At 32.4% G+C, this 24,042-nt stretch overlaps 1 protein-coding gene across 1 annotated transcript in view; it reads left to right on the forward strand.

Moving 5' to 3' along the window:
- The window catches only part of LOC130449490 (SCY1-like protein 2), a 121,338-nt gene extending 98,303 nt beyond the window's left edge, over window positions 1–23,035 (forward strand). The window contains exons 14-15 of the mRNA XM_056787341.1: window positions 13,520–13,537; window positions 22,793–23,035. Of these exons, the coding sequence (XP_056643319.1) occupies window positions 13,520–13,537; window positions 22,793–23,035 (261 nt within the window). The remainder of the gene's footprint in view (window positions 1–13,519; window positions 13,538–22,792) is intronic.
- Window positions 23,036–24,042: the final 1,007 nt, after the last annotated feature.

Below are 24,042 nucleotides of genomic sequence, written 5' to 3' on the forward strand. Positions count from 1 at the left end.
ACATTACACCACCTCCTGTAATTTAGACAGGTTCTCATCCTAATTCGCGTCACATTTTTGCGCGTTGACTTCTTTCTCTTCCCTAAGTTCTATGGAAAATTCTAGGAAGTCTCATTTTTTTGTTAGGGTTAGCCTGTTGGTCATTCTTCTTGGTCATGACGTCTGAGAGTGAATACGTGTATTTTCGCTGCTTTGGGTAATCTCTCTCCAGCCTCCTCTAGCAAAAAAAAACTTCTTCACAGCTTTCTCCGATGTAGAACTCTGAATATGCTTGTGAAGTGTAAAATTGACTCCAGGATGTCGAGAATTTATCTCTCAATTTCTTGTGTTTCTCTTCTTTCAATTTTTTTATTGGTGTGTGGTTTTGTGTTTTTTGTCTTTCTGTTTGTTTTACTAAACTAACTTACGATTTATCGATCCAGATGTCTTCTGGGCCTCCCTTGTTACCTGTAATCCTCTCTGGTGTACATGATGAGTTTCCTTCATTCCTAGCGTTGCCAGCTCCTCGATTAGCTTTTCTGTCCTGACGTCTATTCATGTTCAATACTTTTTGCGCTTCCGTTTCTTCGTATAGATCCTCGCTTATTTGCTAGTTTGTTCTGATAAATCTGAGTTTTGATTCCATTTTCAGCTCGCTTTTTCAACTGATTAAATCGCTTGTCTCACTTTGGCGACAGTATTTTTCAAGTGTTCGTTGAAAGTGAGACCTTGATTACACGTTAAGAATAGGTACTTAGCCTTTTTGTCCACTGGATCCCTCCGTCGTTTATTGTTAAGTTCCGGTCGGATCGGTGGCTCCTTCTTTTCTTGTAGAGGATCGGTTGGGTTGTCGCACTTTCCTTCTATTTTCCATGTTTGAAAATTCGTCTATCTTGTAGCATTTTGGACTGTTTTCAGGATGTTTTTCACCTTCACGTACCTCGTTACTATTTCGGTATCATCTAACGACGAGTTGAAACTATATTCTTCTGGTATTGCATTACGAGCTCTTATTTGTTCGTTCAGAATCCTCAGTATCCACTCTCTTTCTGATTTTACTCATGGTAGGTAGAAAATTCATCGGTCTATAGTTTCTATCTCTATGGGAAGTGTTTCGATATCAATATGCCGCATATTATGTTCGAAACGAATGTTTTTCGACATTTTATAGCGCTTTATTTGGAATTCCGTCTTTCCCGGAGCTTTTCTAGCTGATACCAGCCTTCCACTTCCATCGGTATTGTGAACCCTAGGGTTTGTTTATCCTCTTCCTAGGGAGGAACATTCGTTGATATTTTCTTCTATTATTTCTGATAAATCCATATCTTTTTTGGGACAGTTTCATTGTGTTTTTCAGCTCTTTCACTTTTTTATTTCGCCACTAATAGTTTTCACTTTATCTTTGACTGTGGAACAAGCAGGAGCATTCATATAGAGAAATTTCGTTTGTAGATTTCGTACCTTAAATAAACTCGTGAGTGTTAATTTTCAACGTTTTCCTACGGTCTCGAGTTATGAAAGGAGAATGATGCTAATGGTTGACAAAACTGTGCTGAAGAGATCTCTCTGATGTCTAAGACAACTGGATAAGATCGGATGTGAGTAAAGCTCTATTCGTTAATGACCTTTTTTCCATATCCTCAAAGCTATTTGGCACTTTATCAATTTAAAACCCAATTTTAAACATATTTTGTTTCATCAACTTCATCGAATCGATTCTGTGTCCATTTGTTGCTAATATATAGAATGTAACTCATATTTTGGTGAATCAAATTACATTGTAAGATTCACTTTTATATTATAACTCAAACCGTTTAACATGTTGTCTTTTCCTTATATTCCAAAAACGGTTTTACTTCAACTTCTTATAACAATGGAAGAAAAACTTTTATTTCAATTACACAAACATTTATAAAGACTTTTCAGTGGATGTTGAGATGTTTTTAACTATTTACGATAATAATATTTATTACAAATATTTATTTTAACTCTATATTGTTGAATAGGGTTCAATAGGGTACAGATCGGTGTCACGACAGGCTTCGAGCTTGTCTATGCCGACTACTAGTCAACCATATGTAAGTTTTTCCTCCCAAATTGATATTATATACATGTTTTTATGTGTATCATCTTCGTAATAGAATGAGCTACGAGATAACAAGTTCAGAAAATTAATCTAGATAAATCTACAGGATTTTTTGAAAAATAGGTCTCTGGGATAGGTGAAAAACTGAAAAATAAATGAGGTTTCAATTAAAAAAATTCGCAACGCTATCCGTATTCAAGACAAATGGCGTTGAAAAAAATTTATGCACAAAAATGGAATGAAATTCCATATGAATATGTTTTGGAAGCTGGTACATCCAACGAATTTGTTTTTATATAACGTTACTCAATTAAGTCGTGTTACAAACTAAGGAAAACACATTTTTTATGCAAAATGGATTTTATTTATTAATGTAATCTCCTTCAAGAGCAATACAATCATTCCATCGCTTCTCCAGCTTCTCGATGCCGTATTTGTAGAGGGATTTGTCTTTTGCCTCAAAATATCCTACAGTTCCAGCAATTGCTTCTTCATTTGAGCGGTATATCTTATCGGCGAGCATTTTTTTTGAGATCAGCTTAGAGACAGTAGTCACTGGGGACCATATCTGGACTATACGATAGATGAGGAAGCAATTCGAAATGTAATTTGTTCAATTTAACCATCGTTGTTATCGACTTGTGAATAGGTGAATTGTCTTTGTGAAACAGTGGTTTTTTCTTCGACACATGAGGCCAATTTTCCTTGATTTCTGCATTTAAACGATCCAATAACTCTATGTATTATTCTATATTGATTGTATTTCCATTCTGAAGATAGTTGATGAACAATATCCCTTGCGCATCCCAAAATACTGAAGCTATAACCTTCCCAACTGACTGTTGTGATTTTGGTCGCTTCGAACGTGGTTCATCGGCTGCAACCCACTCAGATAATGATCCTTTTGATTCCGGAGTAAAGTGGTAGATCCATGTTCCATCTATTGTTACATATCGACGCAAAAAATTTGATTTATTACGTGTAAACATGGCCAAAGACTGCTCTGAATCATCAACACGTTGTTGTTTTTGATCGACTGTGAGTAAATGCGGCACCCACGGCGAAAAAAGCTTTCTCATTGTCAAATTTGCATGCATAATTGTGAATATACTACCTTCTGATATCTTTACGGCCTGAAATATCTCACGAAATTCCAATTTACGATTAAATATAACCAATTTGTGGACTTTTTTGATAATTTCTGGAGTAACCATCTTAATTGGACGACCAGAACTTTCACCATTATCGATGTCTGTACGACCACATTTAAATTTAACAAACCAGTACCAAATGGTTCTTTCCGTTAAAGCAAAGTGCGGATAACACTTGAAGCCATTGCTAAGCTTGTACAGCATTTTCTGAACCTCAAGAAAATTCGATAATAGCAACGCCATCTGTGCTAATCACACGACTTATTGAGTGATGTAATATCTGACTCTCATGGAGGGCGCTAGTTACACGGTTCGTACCAAATAGTAGCAACATTTCAAGTCAACTTGTTATTCCAAAAAGTTACTCTCAGTAAATCTCGACATTATATACTGTTTTCGGAATATCTCAGTTTAAAAAATATGAAATAATAACAGAAACTGATTTAAAGTAATGATAAACTTATTAATTAAGCATCAAAAAGAGAAAATTGAAATAAGGACGAAAAATATGAGATGGAATTCAATTGGAGTAAGTGTTCTGAATAAGTAATCAATCTTCTAAATGGTTAGGAATGAGCTATGAGGTTAAGAATGTGTGAACTCTGTCTTTCAATTCCTTACGTGAATTCACTTCTCCAGCGTAGATTCGTTACTCAAGATATTATCAAACTACATAGTCGAAAAGATTGAATTTGTCTGACCGACTGCTCCACGTCCTTGTTGAGTTGAGGTTTCTCATCACACTAGTAGTACGCATTAATGGATTTAATCATAATTTGTCGCATGAAATATCTCGTCTGTACGAAGAATATTTCATCAGAATTTTAGATTTATCAGCTTTTGAAAATTTACAACAATGTTGCCAGTAAATTCGGCATAATCGTAGAAGATGGGTATTTTTTTTCAACTCCTATCTTGAATAAGGATAGCAAAAAATTTTTACCTGGCAAACCCCTATTATTTTTCAGTTTTATACTTATCTTTGATACAGGTGTCTAGTATACGACAAGTATTTATATCTTACGCAAATTGAATTCAAGCATGGATTTTAAATAAGTAGAACATTCCAATTGAAGCCTATAACGCCTATCATCACAACCGCTAATATACCAGCACCAGTAATTCATAAATCCTATGGGCCTTGTGAGCGAAAGGTACATTATGTGGAACGCACATCATGAGCGCCGTAGGCACTGGGGGCTATGTGAATGTGTGTAGTTCGTAATTAATATATTTCTCATGGACTGGGTTAAAATTTAATTTAACATGGAATTTCATTTTTGACTGCATTCTCCTGCTGCTTCAGTTTTAGGATTGGTTTATTGATATTGTTTGATAAAAGCCCATCAATATTTCAGCGAACGCGTCGCGGTCGAGAACGGTAACGTCGCTTAAGTGGAACGATACAAAGGGTGCTAAAATCATTGTGGGCGTTAAATGAAATGTAACCCAATATGTATCCCGAGTGTCTATATGCGTTGCCAATTTTAAACAGAATGTCCAGATAGGAGTTGGTATAAATCAAAAGCCTTTTATAGTACAGTTACGGGAAAAAGTGAAAATCTACAGAATTTAGTAGATAAATGGGATCTTCATCATAATCTGATGAGAAGTGGAATTTAAGTATACATATTGGTCTGCAAAATCCAACTAAACAATGAAAAACCGACTTAATAAAATGTGTATTTCGAAAATGGTTTTATACTAAAAGTATCTAGCCTGATCCCTTCGCTGAACTTTTAATACATTTATTAATCATAGTAATTATTTATCGTCAAGTCACATTATGAACTATGACGCATAGATTCATAATAGCAACTGATATATCTGAATTAATTGAAGCATGGTGAAAGGAGGAGCCAGAAAAGTAAATCGTGTTGAGCAAAGCGCAGTGACTGAAAGCATTGACTGCATAGCAAAAGTAGATAAAGCACCCACAACCACACACAAAAATATAGATGTCGTGTTGCCTGTTGGGCAAATAGTTAAAAATATTGGTCTCCCTTACCATGTGGAACAAAAATTGTTAATTGCTGCTCACAAGTAAACTCGATCAGACGTATGAAGTCGTTATACAACACAAGCAGGCTTCTTCTATTCTCCAGATTTACTTCCAAGCGATTATTTATTGTTTTCGAAGATTTACGAACTTAATTTTAGTCGCATCATTGCAGATGTTGAACCATCTTGTTCGAGATGCATTAGATGAGAAGAATTGAAATCATATCTTTTCTTCTTTATTATTGTAAGAATCAGAAGCAATTAGATCAGTCTTCATGAAATATCAGTAAGTTGAGAAACTATAGATGACGTGTATTCTGTTACGTAAATGGTTAAAGGTATTGATCTCCCATACCACGTGGTACATAATTTTTTTACTACCGAAGTAAACACAAGTAAAAAATTCTCACAATTGAACTCGATAAGACGTATGCAATCGTTATACAACTCAAGCAGGTTTCTACTTAGTAAAACTTCCACCATATTCTCCAGATTCAACTCCCAGCGATAAGTGTTGGAAAGTTTGAAGCGGACAACCGAATGTAAAATGAGATAGCTTTAATAAGGAGAAAGATACAATACGAATATGAATACAACAAATAAAATGATTATAAATATGAAAAGTCACAATTTCTTCATTTAGATCAACTTGTTAAAAAGTAGAATGGTCGTTTTGAAATACGTTGATTACCATTTTTTGCTTACAAGGATACAGTTCATAAATCGTTCGTTACACTTGACGTTTTTTTATATTCATTTTTGAATGAAGAGGCAATTTTGATTTAAATGAGAGCATTATTAAATAACTCAGTCAATCTAGTGTTTTAATCAAATTTTGAGAGAAATTCTTTATTTTATATACAGTATATCCCATAGGAAAACCTTTTTTATTTTTAGGTTTAGAAAGAAATCAATACGTTAAATATGTTGATGGTGAGGCGTCAGAAAATCCGTGCAAAGTGTTTGTTTCAATTTAATTATTTACATCGAAACAAAGGTTAATATACTGTAATTACACATGTTTAAATTGACTGAGGCAGCACCCAGTCGGTTCGCTTTCTAATTTTTGTTTTAAGATATTCCATTAAATTATTATAAATGAATCTGGTAGTCTATAGTAGATTGTAAATAATGGAAAACTCAAAAGTATTGTAATTTAATATAGCAGAGAAGTCCTCGTCGGAAGACAAAATGCTATATCTCGCGAAAACATAAGATTTCCTTCAGGAAGCTTTTTCTTCTTGGGCTGCATTGATCTAGATCTAACACTCTATATTTTGGCCGTTGCAGAATTTCCCTAAGGACAAGAACGTTTCGTGTCTTCTGATATACATTCCTTAATTGACTTCCCCACTTTAGTGACAATAATCAGGATTATTATTCAACGTTTTACCCCCGTCAAAAGTTAATTATGTTATCTTGGTGAAAGCATTCCTTGGACTTTCATGCAACAAGTTCGGGCTATTACGCAAGAAACAATTCATCTGAAAATAGATGATATTTCGACAGGGTAGGGAGCTATCCACTTTTCTAACTCAACTAATAATTTCAAATGGTGATGTATGGTATCTTTGGAAGGTCCAAAGGTGTCCGAGAATGAAGGTGCTGGTACTAAGCTAGTTTTATACTGCATCCAACGTTTTGCCGTTTGATCAATAGCTATGTCTTCAATTTCATCATTTTTTTTATCATTTTACATGCATATACCATAAAAACTACTGCGTTAAGGAATAAAAGAAAATTATTGAAGGGAAGTTAACAAATTGTACTCTTGATAGAATTGGAGACTAGTCTTAACAAGTTACGACATGTTTAAATTGAAGTAAAGGACCTATGAAAACCGACATAAATTATGAGACACCCTCTGTATTTATGTTTCATGTACGGAGGAAATGTATTATCATGGGTATACAAAGTTTAAGTGATTAAATACTGTTTATGAGGTCAAGTTCTCAATAATGATGTCATTGCTTGAGAAAACGAGCTGAAATTCATAAGACTACAACGTTAAGCTGAATAGACTCATGATAAACATTAGCTTTTTCATAACAATTGCCGGTATTCTGAAAAGTAAAGTACTTATATTATTGAGCGTCTCAATAAATTTCATATCTTAAGACTGGATTTCAAAAACAGTCCACGATCTTTTATAAGGAATGTCTCCATTTCTTAACATTAGAAATAAAAAATAATTTTCAAATATTCTCCACCAAATAGTAATTGATGTTTGAATTTGACCAAATTGATCGTTATTATTTGAACATCCTATAGTGGAATAAACCAGGTACATCCAGTTTGATTTGTTCAACTACACTTGGGACAGGCTTTGAAAAAAAAAGAAGAAGAAATATTAGATGTAATAAAAGATCAACCTAGATAGCTTGGAAAATATTTTTTCTAAGGTGACTAACCTAACTTAACCTATCCTAATCAATGCTTCCAAAGTTAGACGCTGGAATGATTGGACGCAACGTGTAATGGTGGTACGCTTGTCATTCGACGAATGTTTTGCTTCCAACGTTGGTATTGGAACGTTGTCCATGGAAAGTCAATTTTTTGAACCCTTGTCAAATGAGTACCCAACAGAAACGAAATTTGAGCAAATACTTGTACAACTACACACACTTCTTGTCCTGTTTGTTTTGTATGAAAGTTGTCAATGTCATACAGATTATTTTAAAAGAATTTATATCTGTTATTTGCTATTCAGCACTTTTTTGCCACTTTTTCATTTTTTTGGGTGAGTTTTGGTAAGGTTCCGGCATTTGTCCAATGATCATCCAACATTGGAAGGTGACTGTTGACCTGCAAAACGTTCCTTAAATAAATACTAAGAAAAAACTGATTGTCAAGTTACATACACGTTATTTATGGTATTCAGCAATTCGTTAGCTAGCGACATATTCCGCTTATACAGTGTGTCCCACGACGTGTTAAAACTATCTGTAAATGGCAAAATACTTATATCAAAATCATGAACATTTCTAAATTTGGGTTTTTGGATACGATCTTGTCAACTAAAATATTTTTAAAGTTGGCCGACTTCCGGTTCTACCCGAAGTCGACTGTAACTTTGTTATTTTGAATAGAACACCCTGTAGATTAATACATTTTTGAATTCTACGTAAAATTTTAGTAAACTTGTATCGAAAAATGCATACTTTTTGAGTAATTGATTATTTTGTAAAAAATTTAATCGTTGCAGACCCTTATAAATTATTTTTTTACAAGGATACCCTTGAGGATATGAAAATGATTTCTATTCGGTTGCTTTTAGGAAAGTCGGACGTATTTGAATTTTTTATTTTATACAAGGTGTGTATGAAAAGTGTTCAAAGTTTATAAATATCCAATTTCTTTTTATTTTCAAATAGAACCAGCCAGTTTTTTCTATTTTTATGCATTCGGGTGTAAACATCAAAGCAAATTCATAAATACTTTTAGAGATGCAGGTGTGGTCTAAATTTTATTTTAACCCGTTGATATAAACAATATAGAATAAAAAAGTATTTTTCTTCATCTTGTCAAGGTCTGTGAAAAAAATCATATCAAATTGTATTTACTAATCCTAGTCTTATTCCTAATAAACTTTCAGTCGTTTCCGTGATATTTGATGTTTCAAATTATTATTGTTTTTTACACCAAGTTTCAATTTTTTATGTATACTTCTATCTTAGGCTTATCTTTCACCCCTGAAGGCATTAAAATAGAAAAAACCGGGTGGTTCTATTTGAAAATAAAAGGAAATTGGATGTTTATGAAGTTAAACTTTGAAGCCTGTAGAAAATGAAATTTTATTTTTCAACATAGATTCAGGTGCGACTGACTTTGCTAAAAGCAACCGAATAGGAACCAATTTCATATCTTTAAGGATATCCTCGTAAAAAAATAATTTATAAGGGTCTTCTTTTGAAGTACGGTGGCATTTGGATTACAAATAATTAATAAGAACATTTATTTTATCTGTCTAACTTAAAATATGAAATTGCGGAAAAATTGAAATTAAATTTGGACAAAAAAATCTTACTATGATTACAGGTATTTAAATAAAAATGTATACATCCATAAAAATGTGAGTTTACTTGAGCTAGATTATCAAGAGATGAGGTTTCAATTTCAGAGGGATAATTCACATATCCAATCAGTTTCAATTTAATAAATAATGAAAATGAAAAAGCTGCTAGCTCAATTACATTCACGTCTTAAATATTAATTAACCTCGCACGATTTTATACTCATAAATTACGTCAATAGATATTCTGAAAAGATATACGTTAAGCGGCTCTTTTGCGTTATTTTAGCGAGCCCCTAGACGAGGTTATATTTTTTTAAATTGCCTCAAATTACTAATATATGTTAGACGTTGCCAGTTGCCACATTATATCTCACAAAACACCTCTCACAGTATTTTTCACTTTGTTAATCATGTTTCCATTATCCACCATTATTTCATTTTGTGCGTTTTAGGCCAGTTGATAATCTGTAGATGTATACCGTAAATATTGGTAAGCAAGTTTTGAAACTTGTTCAATACTTGGGATATTCTTAAGTATGGAATATTATTCAAAGTAATTGAAAATATATAAACGATAAGTTTGTAAACTGTAAGTCTGTTATAACTATTTTAAAATTGATTCCTACTGCTGTATTTTGATCTTGGAGTATTACTTTAGTTGAAAAAGTGTCAAAACATTTCAAAAGATAATAACATTCAATGAATCTAAGACATTAGTTTATTAAACAAGAATTAAAAACAATTTTAATTATTTTAGGGAAAACAGAAATGATTTCCACTTCTTTTCACTACTAATTTCTGAGGAATGAATCAAAAAGTGTTATTTTTTTTATAACTAAAATTCAAAAAATATCGGACTGCATGATATGAAGTCGCTGGTTTTAAGAAAGCAAATCGAAAATCCTCTTTAGGTGACGTTAGTTCTAATAGATGTTTTTCCACTTTCCTATATTCGGAAGGAATGAGGAACTAACAAACTATTTCTATTACAATAATAATAAGTTGATCTCAATATAATCGATGATTATTGGCTGATATAATTACGTTTCATGTTATTAAAAACTGCAGCCAAACTTCAAAAAATATGGAATGACTTAACGGTACGACATTATCAAAAATAGAGAAGATATAATGTAATAGTCAAACCAATTTGGTACTCAAGATATTCAAAATTACAATTCGTGTCATACTCGCTTTAAAAAAAAATCACTGATTGTTTAGTTGACACGGCACTTATAAACTATTCTCCTCGCTCCAATTTCAAGTATTTTTCAACCTGGACTATTTAGAAAAAATAAAATGCGGCACTAAAGTCTCTATTTGTCACTCGTTTGGTAAGTTGCCTCGACTAAACTCCTCCCCAGTAAATATCCAGCTTCGTGATTCAATTTCTAAACATTATTTTTAAATTAAATTGAACACATTGGAAATAATTTTTTCATTGTTCCGTATTTTATGGAAGAGTCCTTGCTCTTAACCAAGTTTACCATATTTTATCCTTATTTATGGATTGTGGTTGTGAAAAACCGATCAATTTATACCAATTTGTAAAAAAAGAAAAAATAAACTGATATGATGAATGATACTCATATACTACATTGGTCATAGTGTTTCAAATAGTTATTTATATAACAAGTGTGTAAAGTAACTTTTTTCGACTAATTTGACAACCACAAGAGGTTCGGCATACATAATGCGACATAAAAATAATTTTTACCATATTAGTAAAAAAATAAAGATCCGAATGAGCGCGACTTGAACCTGGGACCTCCCGCATCTGAGCTTTGTGTTTTAGCCACTAAGTAACAAAGAACTAATAATTTTTCACGCAATACTGCTTGAAATATGTTTCTTTACGCACTAGTGTGTAAAGTTATGTCTCACGCACTAGAAAGTGTTATTAAAGCACGTACTTTACGCTTCGTAGTAAAAAAATATGTTAAAAAAAAAAAAATTCCAAGACGCCGTTGGTTTATGTAGGCCAATTTTCATATTTTAGCCCAAACTATATAAGTAAAGATTTGCCAAAATACAAATATCTGGGGATTTGGGATTAATTCGAGAAATGGTAGCACTGAAGAGATAAAAGTAAGAATTGAAATTGCTCGCAGTGCATTTTATGAAATGAAAAACTTCTTTCGATGTAAAAACTTGAATAAGGAATTGAAAAAGAGAATGTTAAAATGTTACATATACTCGACAGGGAGAGAGGCAGCTAGTTTAAACAAAGCAATATTGAAAAAACTGTGAGCCTTTGAAATGTGGAATTTGAGAAAAATGAAGTGACAACGACACGAACTCCAGAGATTGATTATGCAGGGAAAGATAGAGGGAAAGAGAGGTATAGGACGACGAGGAATATCATGGATATGAAACCTGAGGGAGTTGTTGAGAGCAGCTGTGAATAGAATACAAATAGTCGTAATAATCGTCAGCCTTCATCCGAAGATGTCATTTTAAGAAGAGGAAACTCAAACTTTTTGGAAATTATTGTACTAATGTTAGAAAACATTAATATAGGTACAATTGGGCACGTGGTTCAGGGGCAAACAACTTTGCCTACTATAATAACTTAGATAATACATAAAATAGATTACCAGAATTTGTACCTTAAGATTAGATCGACAATGCTCCAAAAGAAAAAGCAAGAAGTAGAAATAAGAATCTAAGCTTACACATATTGTACAGGCCATGCAGATTTGATGAAAAATATGATTTCTGGAGTGTCTCGGATGGATAGAGCTATATTAGTGGTATCAGCATCTGATAGTCAGATACCAAAGACTGGAGAAGATTTATTATTGGCTAACCAAGTATGATCTTTAGTGTCTTGATAAACGAATAATCAGTCTTCAACTTTTCCCTTTTTATATAATTTCTATAACGATTTATCTTGATTTTAGATCTATCAAAATATATTTATGTTTCTAAATGTTCTTGATTTTAGGTCTCTTCTTTAGTTTTTTCAAAAGTCTAAACGTCAATTTTATCTACTTTTCAAAAATTATTTAATAAAACTAACTAATTTTGAAATAGAATAGAGCTAAAATCACGAACATTTAGAAACATAAACGTATCAAAAGGTCTAAGAAATAGGAAATTAAAGAAATTCAAAATATATTTTGATAAAGACCAAAGTAGATCGAATATTAAATTTTTTCTTATTGTTTTAAACTAATTTTGAATTAAATTGATGAAAATTATCATCCTAAATTTAGAACAGCGTTATAGGAAAAGTAAGAAATGATAATATATTGATACAAAAAATGAAAAAAAAATTATCCTATATGGATCATGGATAAATCATCCAGCCTTATTGAATGTATAAAGACTTTTCGATAATTATCAAATAAGGAAATAGTGATTTGAACAAAATTTAATCGTTTTTCAACGTTTTCATAGTACATTTATATAAATAAATATCTGGCTGTTCAATAATATTCATTTATGGACCAAAGACACCAAAGCTACAAGGCTGGAAAAAACCAAACAGACGAGTCACAAAAAGATATTTTTTTTTCGAAATAGCCAAGATTCGAATTGGATTGAGCAGAATAGGTTATGAGAGCTGCTTTTAGTTGCACAACTCAATAATATGATTATTTTTCAAAAACCGACAAGTCAAAATAATTTATTTTCATTTTTTCCTATTAATTAAAATAGAACAATTTATTTCACCCGAAATGTTAAAAGGTTGTAAGCTGGTTGCCGTATAAACAATTGCTTTCGAACATGAAACGGACGACAATTCAGTAATTTCAGTGATTTGGCCGATTTCGAAAAATCACGATTTATAAATTAACTCAAATATAACTGACTATTTAATTCTGTATTTCCTAATGTTTTTGCTGTTCATACATTAACTTTATACGTACCAATAATTTAAAATGTTTGTATGAAATCTTGTACGTCCAGAAAGTTCGGCATAAAATATTTATTAGATAAATAAATTATAACAATACAAATTCTGGAGAAAGATCGATTATTAATTTCAATTCAACGCTCTTACAAGATTTCAATTCAATATGCGTTATAATCAAATCATCAGGAATAATCCAGAAACTTAATAAATGATGATGGTGTAATCATCAACTTGTTCCTGGAATTTCTAGAATTAATGACTTCAAATCGTGACTTTATGAATATTTTATGTTATTTAATATATAGTAAGATTGCTTGCCACTATTTACAAGTTAATGAACGTAACCATTCACTGGCCTATTTCGTCCATTGCTTTCATTACCATATTGTTGCCGTTTGTGTTGATTTTGCTCTGTCTTTGTTCAGCTTGCACGGAGCATGATAGTGAGTATATGTCATCATCTTCATCGTAATCACAGAGTGACTCAATCATATTATTGTTCCATTGAGATTTATCCGATATTGAGACATTCTGTATATTTTATCAATTTTGACGAGGAAACTAAATATTGATTAAGCAGAGTTGAACATTTAGCGAAGTTTAGTAGGTAAACAACACGGTGAGTCCATTTATGTTGAGAGTGTTATTTAATTTGAAGAGAAATTCAGTTAGAAATTTAACTATTTAGGCTTGTTAACTACCTGGTATGTATTGGCATTAGGGACAAAAATTTGTACCAGGTAGTGTAAACTGCTGAAGATATTGAAATTTGACAGTTAACAAATTTGCATGATAGCAGTACACATTTTAAGTAAACATTTACTTTGTAGCTTTGCCATTGAAATGGATAAAATTTTAGGTGGAATCTCTTACCACATGCGCAAATTCAAATTGACAGATTAAGGTCGTAAACTTCCAAGATAACTGTCTTGTATAGAATCCTATTGAGTAATAAACAGAAAATCTACTGCCCTTGATTAGAAATCTTGATCATCCAATTCATAAATTATTGGAATACAATGAAATTTTTAACATTAAAACTATAAGACTTGAAAAATATCACTTTATTGGAAATCTATCTATACATCATATGTTTCAAGTTTGAATTAGCCACGTTATTTGGTATTTGCTTGGCAACCATCAAAATTGAATGTTTCCAGTCAATTTGTAAACATGGAAAAAATTGGTATGTGATTCAATACTTTTATTTGAAAGGCATTAGCAATAGCCCAACAAAGCTGCACTAAATTCTACTCTGCTTCATTATCAACAATAAAATATTAGAAAGCAGAGTTAAACAAGGCCGTACGACCTGCGAAGACCAGGATCGCAGTGGTCGACTAAATGATGTAACGACTCCAGAAATCCACAAGGCGCTACTGGATGATCATAGACAGAAGTAGGCATTTCAAAAAGTATGGTACATCGCATAATAACTGACAGTTTGCATATGAAACAAAAATAGCGTCGTGAAAATATTTCCATCGAGTGTTTGCCAATGTTTCACAGAAATAAGGCCGAATTTTTGCGCTGCTTCATAACCATGGATAAAACGTGGGTCCATCACTCTACACCCGATACAGAAGAACAATCAAAACAATGTACTAAAGAGGTAAAGAGGTAGAACGGGCTCCGTTCCATCTGCAGACAAGGTCATGGCGTCGGTTTTTTGGGATGCGCGTGAGATAATTTTCATTGCCTAGCTTAAGAAAAAGCAAAACTATCAACAGCGAGTATTATGCTAACTTTTTGTGAAGAAATCAAGCGAAACGGCCACATTTTTCTAAGAAAAAAGTGTTGTTCCATCAAGATAATTCACCAGCTCACACATCCATTATTGCAATAGAAAAAATTATTGAATTGAAGTTTAAATTGCTACCTCATGCTCTATATTCGCCAGATTTAGCCCCGCCGGATCATTTTCTATTCCCAGACTTGAGAAAATGGCTTGGTGGTCAAAGATTTTACAACAATGAAGAGGTCATATCAGCAGTTAATGGCTACTATGAGGATCTAAAAGGAGCTCACGTTGAAAAACAAATATATTTTGCGTTTTTTTTTTGTTGGGCCAGGTACTTCTGGGACCATTTTTGTAAACAAAACTGAGCCGTTCCATAGGGATAACACGTGTCAATTTTCCCATGATTTGGGAGGAAAAAGAAATAAGTTGATTGGCAAGATACCGTCTAGATGAAAATACCAATTTTTCACCAGATATGAATTATCTAAATTCAACATATATCAATATTTTCCGTTACCTATGCAGCTGAGGAATTTTGAGTCAAGTAGATAAATGAAAATATATGAAACAATACAAAACAAGATGAGAAAATGCGAAGCATATTATATAATATTTGAACTCCATGTGAACCTCAGAACCAGGACATAGCAGAAAAGTTTCCACATCTCCGAAGAGCATAAGGACCAAGCTGAAGATACTAGTTCTGGAGGGAATTATGGAGGTAGCCTTCCATTGAATAATGCAATTTCTCGTTTCAGTTACAGTTGCGTGGGACTTTCACATACAGAACTTAAAGCACTAATTGTGCTACAAAACTCGGTGGCCACTTAATGGAACAGTCATCAATTTGGTCACATAACCCAGTTCAAGTACCTTACACTGATGATAAGGTTTATATAGCAAAAATTCTGTCAAAATTTCTTGTATTATATTTTCTAAACAACTATCTTCACAGATTTGCAAGATATGTCTGTGTGACAATCAGATAAAATGATAACAAAAAACAGACAGAATGGTGGACTGATGTGATGAAAGCTCAAGCTGAAATGTAGAAGGAAAACATACCAAAGAAACATGCAGAAACGTTGCGAATAGTATAGAGAATAAAGTAAAATAGTCGTGCTACACTATTAGCAGAGGAAATGGGAAAAGTTTAGGAACAAGCTAGAATTATAGAGTAAAACAAAGTAGAAACTCTATAGAATACTGTAAGATCTTAGAGTGAAAAAAGATAGAAAATATATCAAATTAGAACCATGGAAAGTACTACTCACTATAAAAAATAGGAGACATAACGAAATGGAACATCAGATAGAAGAAGTTGAAAAAACTCAAGAAGAACAAGAAGGAAGTGAAGGGATTATAACTGAAGAGGAATTGGTTGCAGTAGTAGAGCAGCTAAATAATGGGAAGGTGATAATAAGTTAATAAACACTACTATCAAATCAGATACGTTCACAACAACAAGAAGTCTGACAAGTAGATTCTGATCCCATTGCTATTGATAGTTTACATAGATAAATCAATTAGAATTCCCAAAAAATCGAATTAAATCAATTCATATTGGATTCCGAAAACTAGAAGGCAGTAATATATCGAAACGCACCTTTACAGGTGATATAATGATCTTAGCAGAAGCCCAGAAGGATCTACAAGAAAATTGTATCAACTAGAACCAAATATCTGCAAAAAACGGAATAAAAATGAACGAAAAGAAAATTGAAGTTTTGGTAGTGGCAAATGTAAAAGAGTTAAACAAGTTAGTAGTTTACAATACCTAGGAACTATGTTGGAAGGAACAGGAAGACAGGATTTGGAATTAAGCAAGAGGATAAACGGGGCGAAGAAGATATACTATACATCAAGCAATAAAAAATGAATCTCTATAGAAATAACAACAATTCTAATATATAGCTACGAATTTTGGATATTGACTAAAATTGGAGCAGAAATAATGAAATATCTAAGAAATGTGAAAGGAATAACTGAAAACTTGTATACAAGAGAAGATATATAAATTAAACCTATACAAGAATTTATCAAAAGGAACCAACTAGGATGGAAGGCTACATACAAAGCATGGATAATTGAGAATGTTTGGGAAAATATCAGGAAAAAGCAAAAAAGAAAGACCACGAGCAACACGCTAGAAAATAACTTAAAAAATAAGGGAAAGCTATGGGTCGAAGCCAAAAATTTGTTGCAACATAGAAAGAACTTGAAGTTTTTTATAAGGAATGAGTTAAATAGCAAAATATTTGAATATAATGAGACTAAATCTAATACAATGAATACCATTTCCATCTTCTTGTAGTATAAATTGAGAAGAACAAATTTTAGGTTTTTCATTTTTGACACCACATCTTAACTCGCTTAGCAACATGAAGAGTTATAACATCCTGGTGCCCCCACGTAGTTGATCTTTCATTTAGTAAAATTACTTCAGGTAAATGATAACGAATAAATATATTAGAGTTCTAATATATTTACAGTTCACAAATATATAATTCAATGAACCACTGGAAATGAAACACTAATGGATTTTGATATCTGAAGCAACTGTTTTCAGTTGTTTTTCAGCTCTATTTGATTTTCGAATAAGAAACCTTCTTACCTGCTACCAAAATTAGGTATATTAGTTTTAGAAAGACTTTTACAGAAAAGGGATAAATATAGTGCAACTTTTCTAAAAATGATACCGCATCAACCGATTGAAACTTTGTAACAAAGTAGTTGCGAGATAAAAATGTGTAATAGTATCCAAGGTCTAAAACTACTTCAATATCCTAGCTCAAATAGTTTTCAAGAAAGATACTATCCTGTGATCATCATTGGTGTCAAATGTCCGAGCAATGTTTCATAGAGTTTTCGAAAGTTGACATTTTATTTATAACTGAAGAGGGTACACGGTTTGTCCGGGTGAGGAGGGGTGTGAAACGATCTCAACTGAATAGAAAATCGAAAGAAACAACTTTTCTTTCACAAAAGCACGCTCCTTATCGATGGAGAACTTTTCCTTTGAATTGTATGAATGGATACTTCTTTATCGAAAGCTCATCTCCAAGTAGAACAAAAACAAGTAAAACTTCCAATAATTTTCATTATTAAATTAATTTGTATTGTTTTAATATTAATGAAAATACAACGTACAGCCATAATCGGGTTTTTTAATTAAAACTTTAGAAAATATCTAAATTTTTATTACAGTCCTAGCAATTACATCAAAATTGTATTTTTCAAAATAGAGCTAAGAAAAAAAAACGAACACTTACAATGTGTATGTAAACCAGGAATTAATTATATTACATTCGGGAAATACGTGGAAATTATTTTTAGAATTTTAGGTCCACCACTAGAGTAATCAAAAATATGAAAAAGTAAACTTTACACAATGTTATATACAATAATTGAACTTTTCATTCCAAAAGACAGTCTTTAAATAAGAGGCAGGGGAGAGTGGGAAACTTGTGATGAAAAAACGCTTATAAGTCCGGTTCTGCTTATCCGATTTTCATAAACTTGATGTAAATTGAAAGAGCTTCTATCCAGCAATTCACAATATATACAGAATGTTTCTAAATTCATGCGACAAAAGTAAGGAGGTGATTGCTCCTATGAAATTAAGATGGATCTTTATTAAAACAGAATTTCCTCAGACCAACGGAGATATAACCTTTAAAATGTGGTAATTGAGTTTTTATTTTTTTCTTAATTTCAGTAATGAAATTTTCGTGCACTAGCAAAGAAAAAATAATAATTTAGTAGCCACCTTTTCATAGTGATATCTTAGAAGCGAGTGGGCTGAAGAAATTTTGTTATAGAAAAAGCTCTTCCTATCATTTTACGAGCAATCATCTCTTGAATTTTGTGCATTTATTCAGAAACACCCTGTATAGTCGTGGCAATTCACATAGAAACCTCAATGCTAAAGTACGCTGTTTGATATATTTGATATTTTTCGATAAAGTTGAATAAAAGCATAAAAGTTCTATCAAATCTTCCAAAAGTAAACTAAATTGATGTTGAAACAACGAAAACCGCTTATCAATATCTTTTGTTTGTCCCGAGATATCTTAAGAAATATATTAACGGCGAGAATTTTTCTTCAAGCGCGGTGATTTCGGCTGTTCTCATAATCATCTTGTTATTGCTACTAGATGGCGTTATCTAAATACTGAGAACAAATCACTAAATAAACCATGTAAGAAATCTAACAGTTAACAACTCAGATAATTAAATACGTAATTAGCGGCACCCTAGGTGTTCAAAATCGTTTTCTAAACAAGCACTTTCAATTCCTGCAATTAAAGTATTTCCTATTGCCAGTCGTATTCTTTCAATCATCTCTTGTCGTGTATCTATCAACGAGATTTGTTATTTGGCACCACAAATAAAACTTTGAGTAAGTTGTAAGAACATGATACTACGAATTACTGAGGGTATGTGGCAATTTGTTTTTTAAAAAGTTCAATGATATTTCTCCATTAACTGTCTGACTGACAAAAATTAGCCCAATTCTTTGTCCCGCACCACTCAATCACAGACCAACCACTCTGTTGAATCTCCTGCATCTAACGGAGTTTCCACTTTCCCCCATCTCTTATTTGAAGAGATAGACTAACATAACCTAACCTAACCTAACCTAACCTAACCCAACCTAACCTAACTTAACCTATCGTATATAAAGTGCCACTTGAGTGGGTGAATTCTGAAAAAAAAAATTTTATATTTTCTTTTCACGTGTTCCTGAGATATGGCCGCTCTTTGTTGCCTATTCTGTACAACTTGGCGTACTTGAAAATAGAGTTTTTACGATATTGAATCATTCATTTTTGCATAAAAATTATAGGAAGTTTTATTATCCATAACATTATATGAGAACATTTCAAAAAATATTTCTTTCAGCCCTTAATTTTACAATAATAGTTGAACAATTTAGAAATTTCTTCATATGTGTTGTAAGTTTAATAAAAAACAAGGAAAAGATCAATAGCATACAGAAATATAGAGAAAATGTTTCTAAGAAAGGGTTTATTATGTGTATATTATATACCTTATGGGGAAAAGTTGTGTTAAGTTGATAATTTGGACTCTCATAAACTGGTGGAAACAGATTTGATGTATTATATTTCTCTCAATCATTAAGAAGTGGATATTCAGAAACTAGTTCAAAATATTGCTGATAGTATGACAACAAAAATATGATACGAAAAAAATTGATTCAAGGAGCATTTTTTGTATACAGAAGATATAAAAAATATAAAATTGATTCTTGACTTGAGAATAATAAAAGTTATTCACGTTATAAGTCCAGGAAGTGACTTGGTACGGTTCGAGATAGTTGTTTACGGACGAAGAGACGAAGGACCGAGTCAAGAAGATCTATTCGAGAACCGTAATACGGTACTTAACGGACGTATATCGTCATATGTTCCTTTTCATACTGTTTCCGGTTATAAATTATATTGAAATATGGAATGTCATATTGGACAATTTTACTGAAAAATGACTCTTTTCATTATTCTGTTATTATTTAGAGAAATAAAAATTGATATAAGTCACGTAAAAATTAATAGAAGTAAAATAAAGTGCAAGGTTACCATAAAGTGCAATTTTCCGAACTCAAATCAGTACTATTAAGTCGATTTCACAGTACAGTATGAAAAAAATGATTTTATTATAGTGTTGGTATTTTTTTTAAACACTATAAGACCACTGAATTTTCCTGAAAAATATCTATATTTCGTTTCCTCGCCAATTCGTTGTAATGTTCATCAAATGAAAAAATTATGTTGCCGAATTTCTGTTTTTTGAATATTTAATAATTTTATAAACTCATAAGAAGCTGTTTGAGATCATTTCAATACCCAAAATGTTCAAAATTAACGTAAAATGTTTATTCCGTGACAAATGAAATTCAATGATTCAAATCAATATTTATAGAATTTAAATTATAGTGAATATCTTTTTAAAACAAACTTCATAAAGCTATAGAACCAATTAAACCTCTTAATCTAAAAATCTCTCATATTTTGTTCATTTAATTCGAAGAATTTCAAGTATTCGAATCATTTTATGAGTTTATATTTTGATTAAATATTATTCTATGTATATGTGAAGAGTCCAATTGAAATTCAAAATTGTAAACACGCATCTTTGTTCAAAAAGCGATTTACACCATCTTAAGTGAATTAACATTCGATTTCACATATTATATGTGCTAAATGTTTCATTTGCTTCAAATTTAATGCGAGATCAAGAACCATAATGCTAAGAAATAAGTCGTATCTTAATTTTATCGAAGCGAAAACTTCACAAAATAAACTATTCTCTGTTGAATCATTATTTTATCAACTTTTTTTGAAAATTGAGTTATTCTGATATTAATGTATAACTATTTATCTTCCTTATACCATACGTATATGTTGTGAAGTTTTTGATAATTCAAATGTTGCTTATCTCAAAATGAATACAACAAAGACTCCTGCTTGGATGAATACATTTAAATGAATAATTTTATATCCATAACAACGAATGCGAAGAAAGAAAGGAATCTATGTAACTCACATTTTCTATCGTCCGCTTCAGATTTGAAAAATAGGAAAAAACCATGAAGTTTTCCCACTTTTGAAATAGTCTTTGGTTAGATATTAGATAACTTTGTTTTGTGACTTATCATGAATTTGCTTTTTGAATGTTATCCATAGCAAACATATCATTCAAACAGCTATTGTTAGAAACCTAGAATCCATGATTCTGTTTGGTAAAACTCACCTCCTTTTTTGTCATAATCTCGATTAGAATAGTGCAGTTCAATAGAAAATACTAAAAATAGGAATAGAAGAAGATGTGGAAGCAATAAAAATCCAAATAAACATGAAATAACCTTCAAGATCTAATCTAATGGTTTTTGCGCAAATCTCAATGGTAGTACATACAACTGATATTCAGAGAAATGAACGCCGTCAGATTTTTATTGAAAAGCAATTATGAAAAATGTGGAAATATTGATAAAAACTAACTTTTCAGTAATAAACTAACCTCAAACGCAATCTCACAAATAAACATACCATATGAATTTCCACGAAATTGATGTAGGATTCGCAAGATTTTTTTGAAAGCATTTTTTGATAAGAAACAATAATGAGCACCAAATGAGTGTTCTAGACAAACCAATATGAAAAATGGAAAAAGGCATCATCAGCGCGCATCAATACGGTTTTCGTAAATATATATCAACCGGGGAGACACCAGCCAACGTATGGACTGAAGCTATAGAGAAATATAGAGAATCCAGAGCAATCGTACAGGAGTTTGGCACATTAACCTTCTAAATAAATGAATATCATACCGTTTGTTGTTCTCATTCATCGACCTGCTTGGTAGCTTTCTCAAAGACCGATCCATCCAGGTCACTATTGATGGACACACCTCAGAAAAGTTTGAGGTCAACGTTAGTCTTCCTTAAGGATGCATTTTGTCACCTAATCTCTTTTATCTGCTCATCAACGATCTACTCGACAAAACAAAACTACAAACCTGATACATTTTGGAGTGCAGCTCAGGATTTGATCATGTCGGGACATAAAATATCAACATCACCTCAAATTCCCTTGTTGGGCGTTGAGATTTGGAGTAATATGTCCTGGTATAGATACGTGGCCGAATTGGCTAAGGCAGCTTTCCAAAAACTTGTGGCCCTCCTTAAGACCAAACATAACCTGAGGATACTAGATTCAATACATAAAAAAGCAATTGTAATCAACTACCAAGGCATGTCTTTCCTGAACATTATAACGTTTAGTACATTTTTTACTCTTCGTTAAATTTGAAACTGACGATAGAAAACTGAAAAAAAATTAATTCATCTGAAGTCTTTCTACTTAAAAGAAAATCTTGTGCGTTTGATATTCAATTTAAACCAGTATTTAATGCTGTTACCGCCACTATTTTTCAGGGAGGTTCAATGCCTAACACAAGCAGCAGCGTACCGTTTCTCGTGAGTAGCAGCATGCAAAGTATCCGTTCTAGAAGACCTTCGGCCGTATTTGGGGGCTCGCAGGGCTCTCAGGGGCTACTCCAACAGCTGGGCTCAGGCATGGTAAGACTCACCTCCTCTTCACAACAACCGATCAACAGCCGAACAATGTCTAGTAGCTCTGTTAGGAAATGCCCCTCATTGAATATAACATTTAGCTGAACGTACGTACGTATGACCGAACACTTACGATGAATCAAATCAGATCATGTCCCCAGACATCATGATGAATATAGTGAGGGTTTTTGAGTGGCGGCGTTGGTATGTCAAATGAAATTCTATTGAAAAAATTTATGGTACAAGTATACAATAACATGATTAATTTTGAAGTAAACCGTTTAATTTGAATTATTTTCAGGTCTGCATTTATAAACCAGATTGCGTGAATATTGTTCACAAATCATAATTACGTTGATTAAAACGAATCAATGTTAAAGGAAGCTTACAAATTCATGAGACAATAGTCAAGGGCTTATTACCTGTACCAATTTATTATGGAATTTTCCCTACAAGGTTGTGAATCCATGTTTTCAGCATAAACTATACCGATATTATCAAATAATGCAAAAATATTTAAAAGGGTGGAATATCATAACACAATAGTATAATATAGGTTTTCAATGACGCAAAATGAAAACCAACCGCAACCTACTGGTGAAACGATATAGGAGGATAGCTCATTTAGTAGAAATGACGAGTAATCCTTCAATTCAGTCTCCTTTCAGTTCCATACACTTGACTCTAGCTTCATTCAAATTTCTACTAGTGAATATTCCAAGTTTGAGAATAAAAAAAATCAGAAACAGTAGTTATTACCCCAAGTCATTGACATTCTTGGAGTAGTTGATGTGGATCACATCTTGTGGATGCTAAAAAGCCTATAGGACAGTCTTAGGCTTCTTTGAAGCACGTTTTCTGGTACACTCCCACTGTTTTAACTGTTTTTGTTCTTTGATGTGTAACCTTGGAGCCATGAGTCCACTACTTTCATGAAACGATGTAAGAACTCCTTCGGATTGTTCTGTAATGATTTTATGGTGTCTACAACCTTTTCATAACCAAATTTTCTTGCAGAATATGACCCAAGCGACCTTCTGAAATGCCTATTGCTTCAGATATCTCGCGCTTCTTCAATCGGTGCTCTGTTAATATGAGATCTTTGATTATTT

This window comes from Diorhabda sublineata, chromosome 10 (genome assembly GCF_026230105.1).
Source record: "Diorhabda sublineata isolate icDioSubl1.1 chromosome 10, icDioSubl1.1, whole genome shotgun sequence".
Taxonomy (NCBI): Eukaryota; Metazoa; Arthropoda; class Insecta; order Coleoptera; family Chrysomelidae; genus Diorhabda; species Diorhabda sublineata.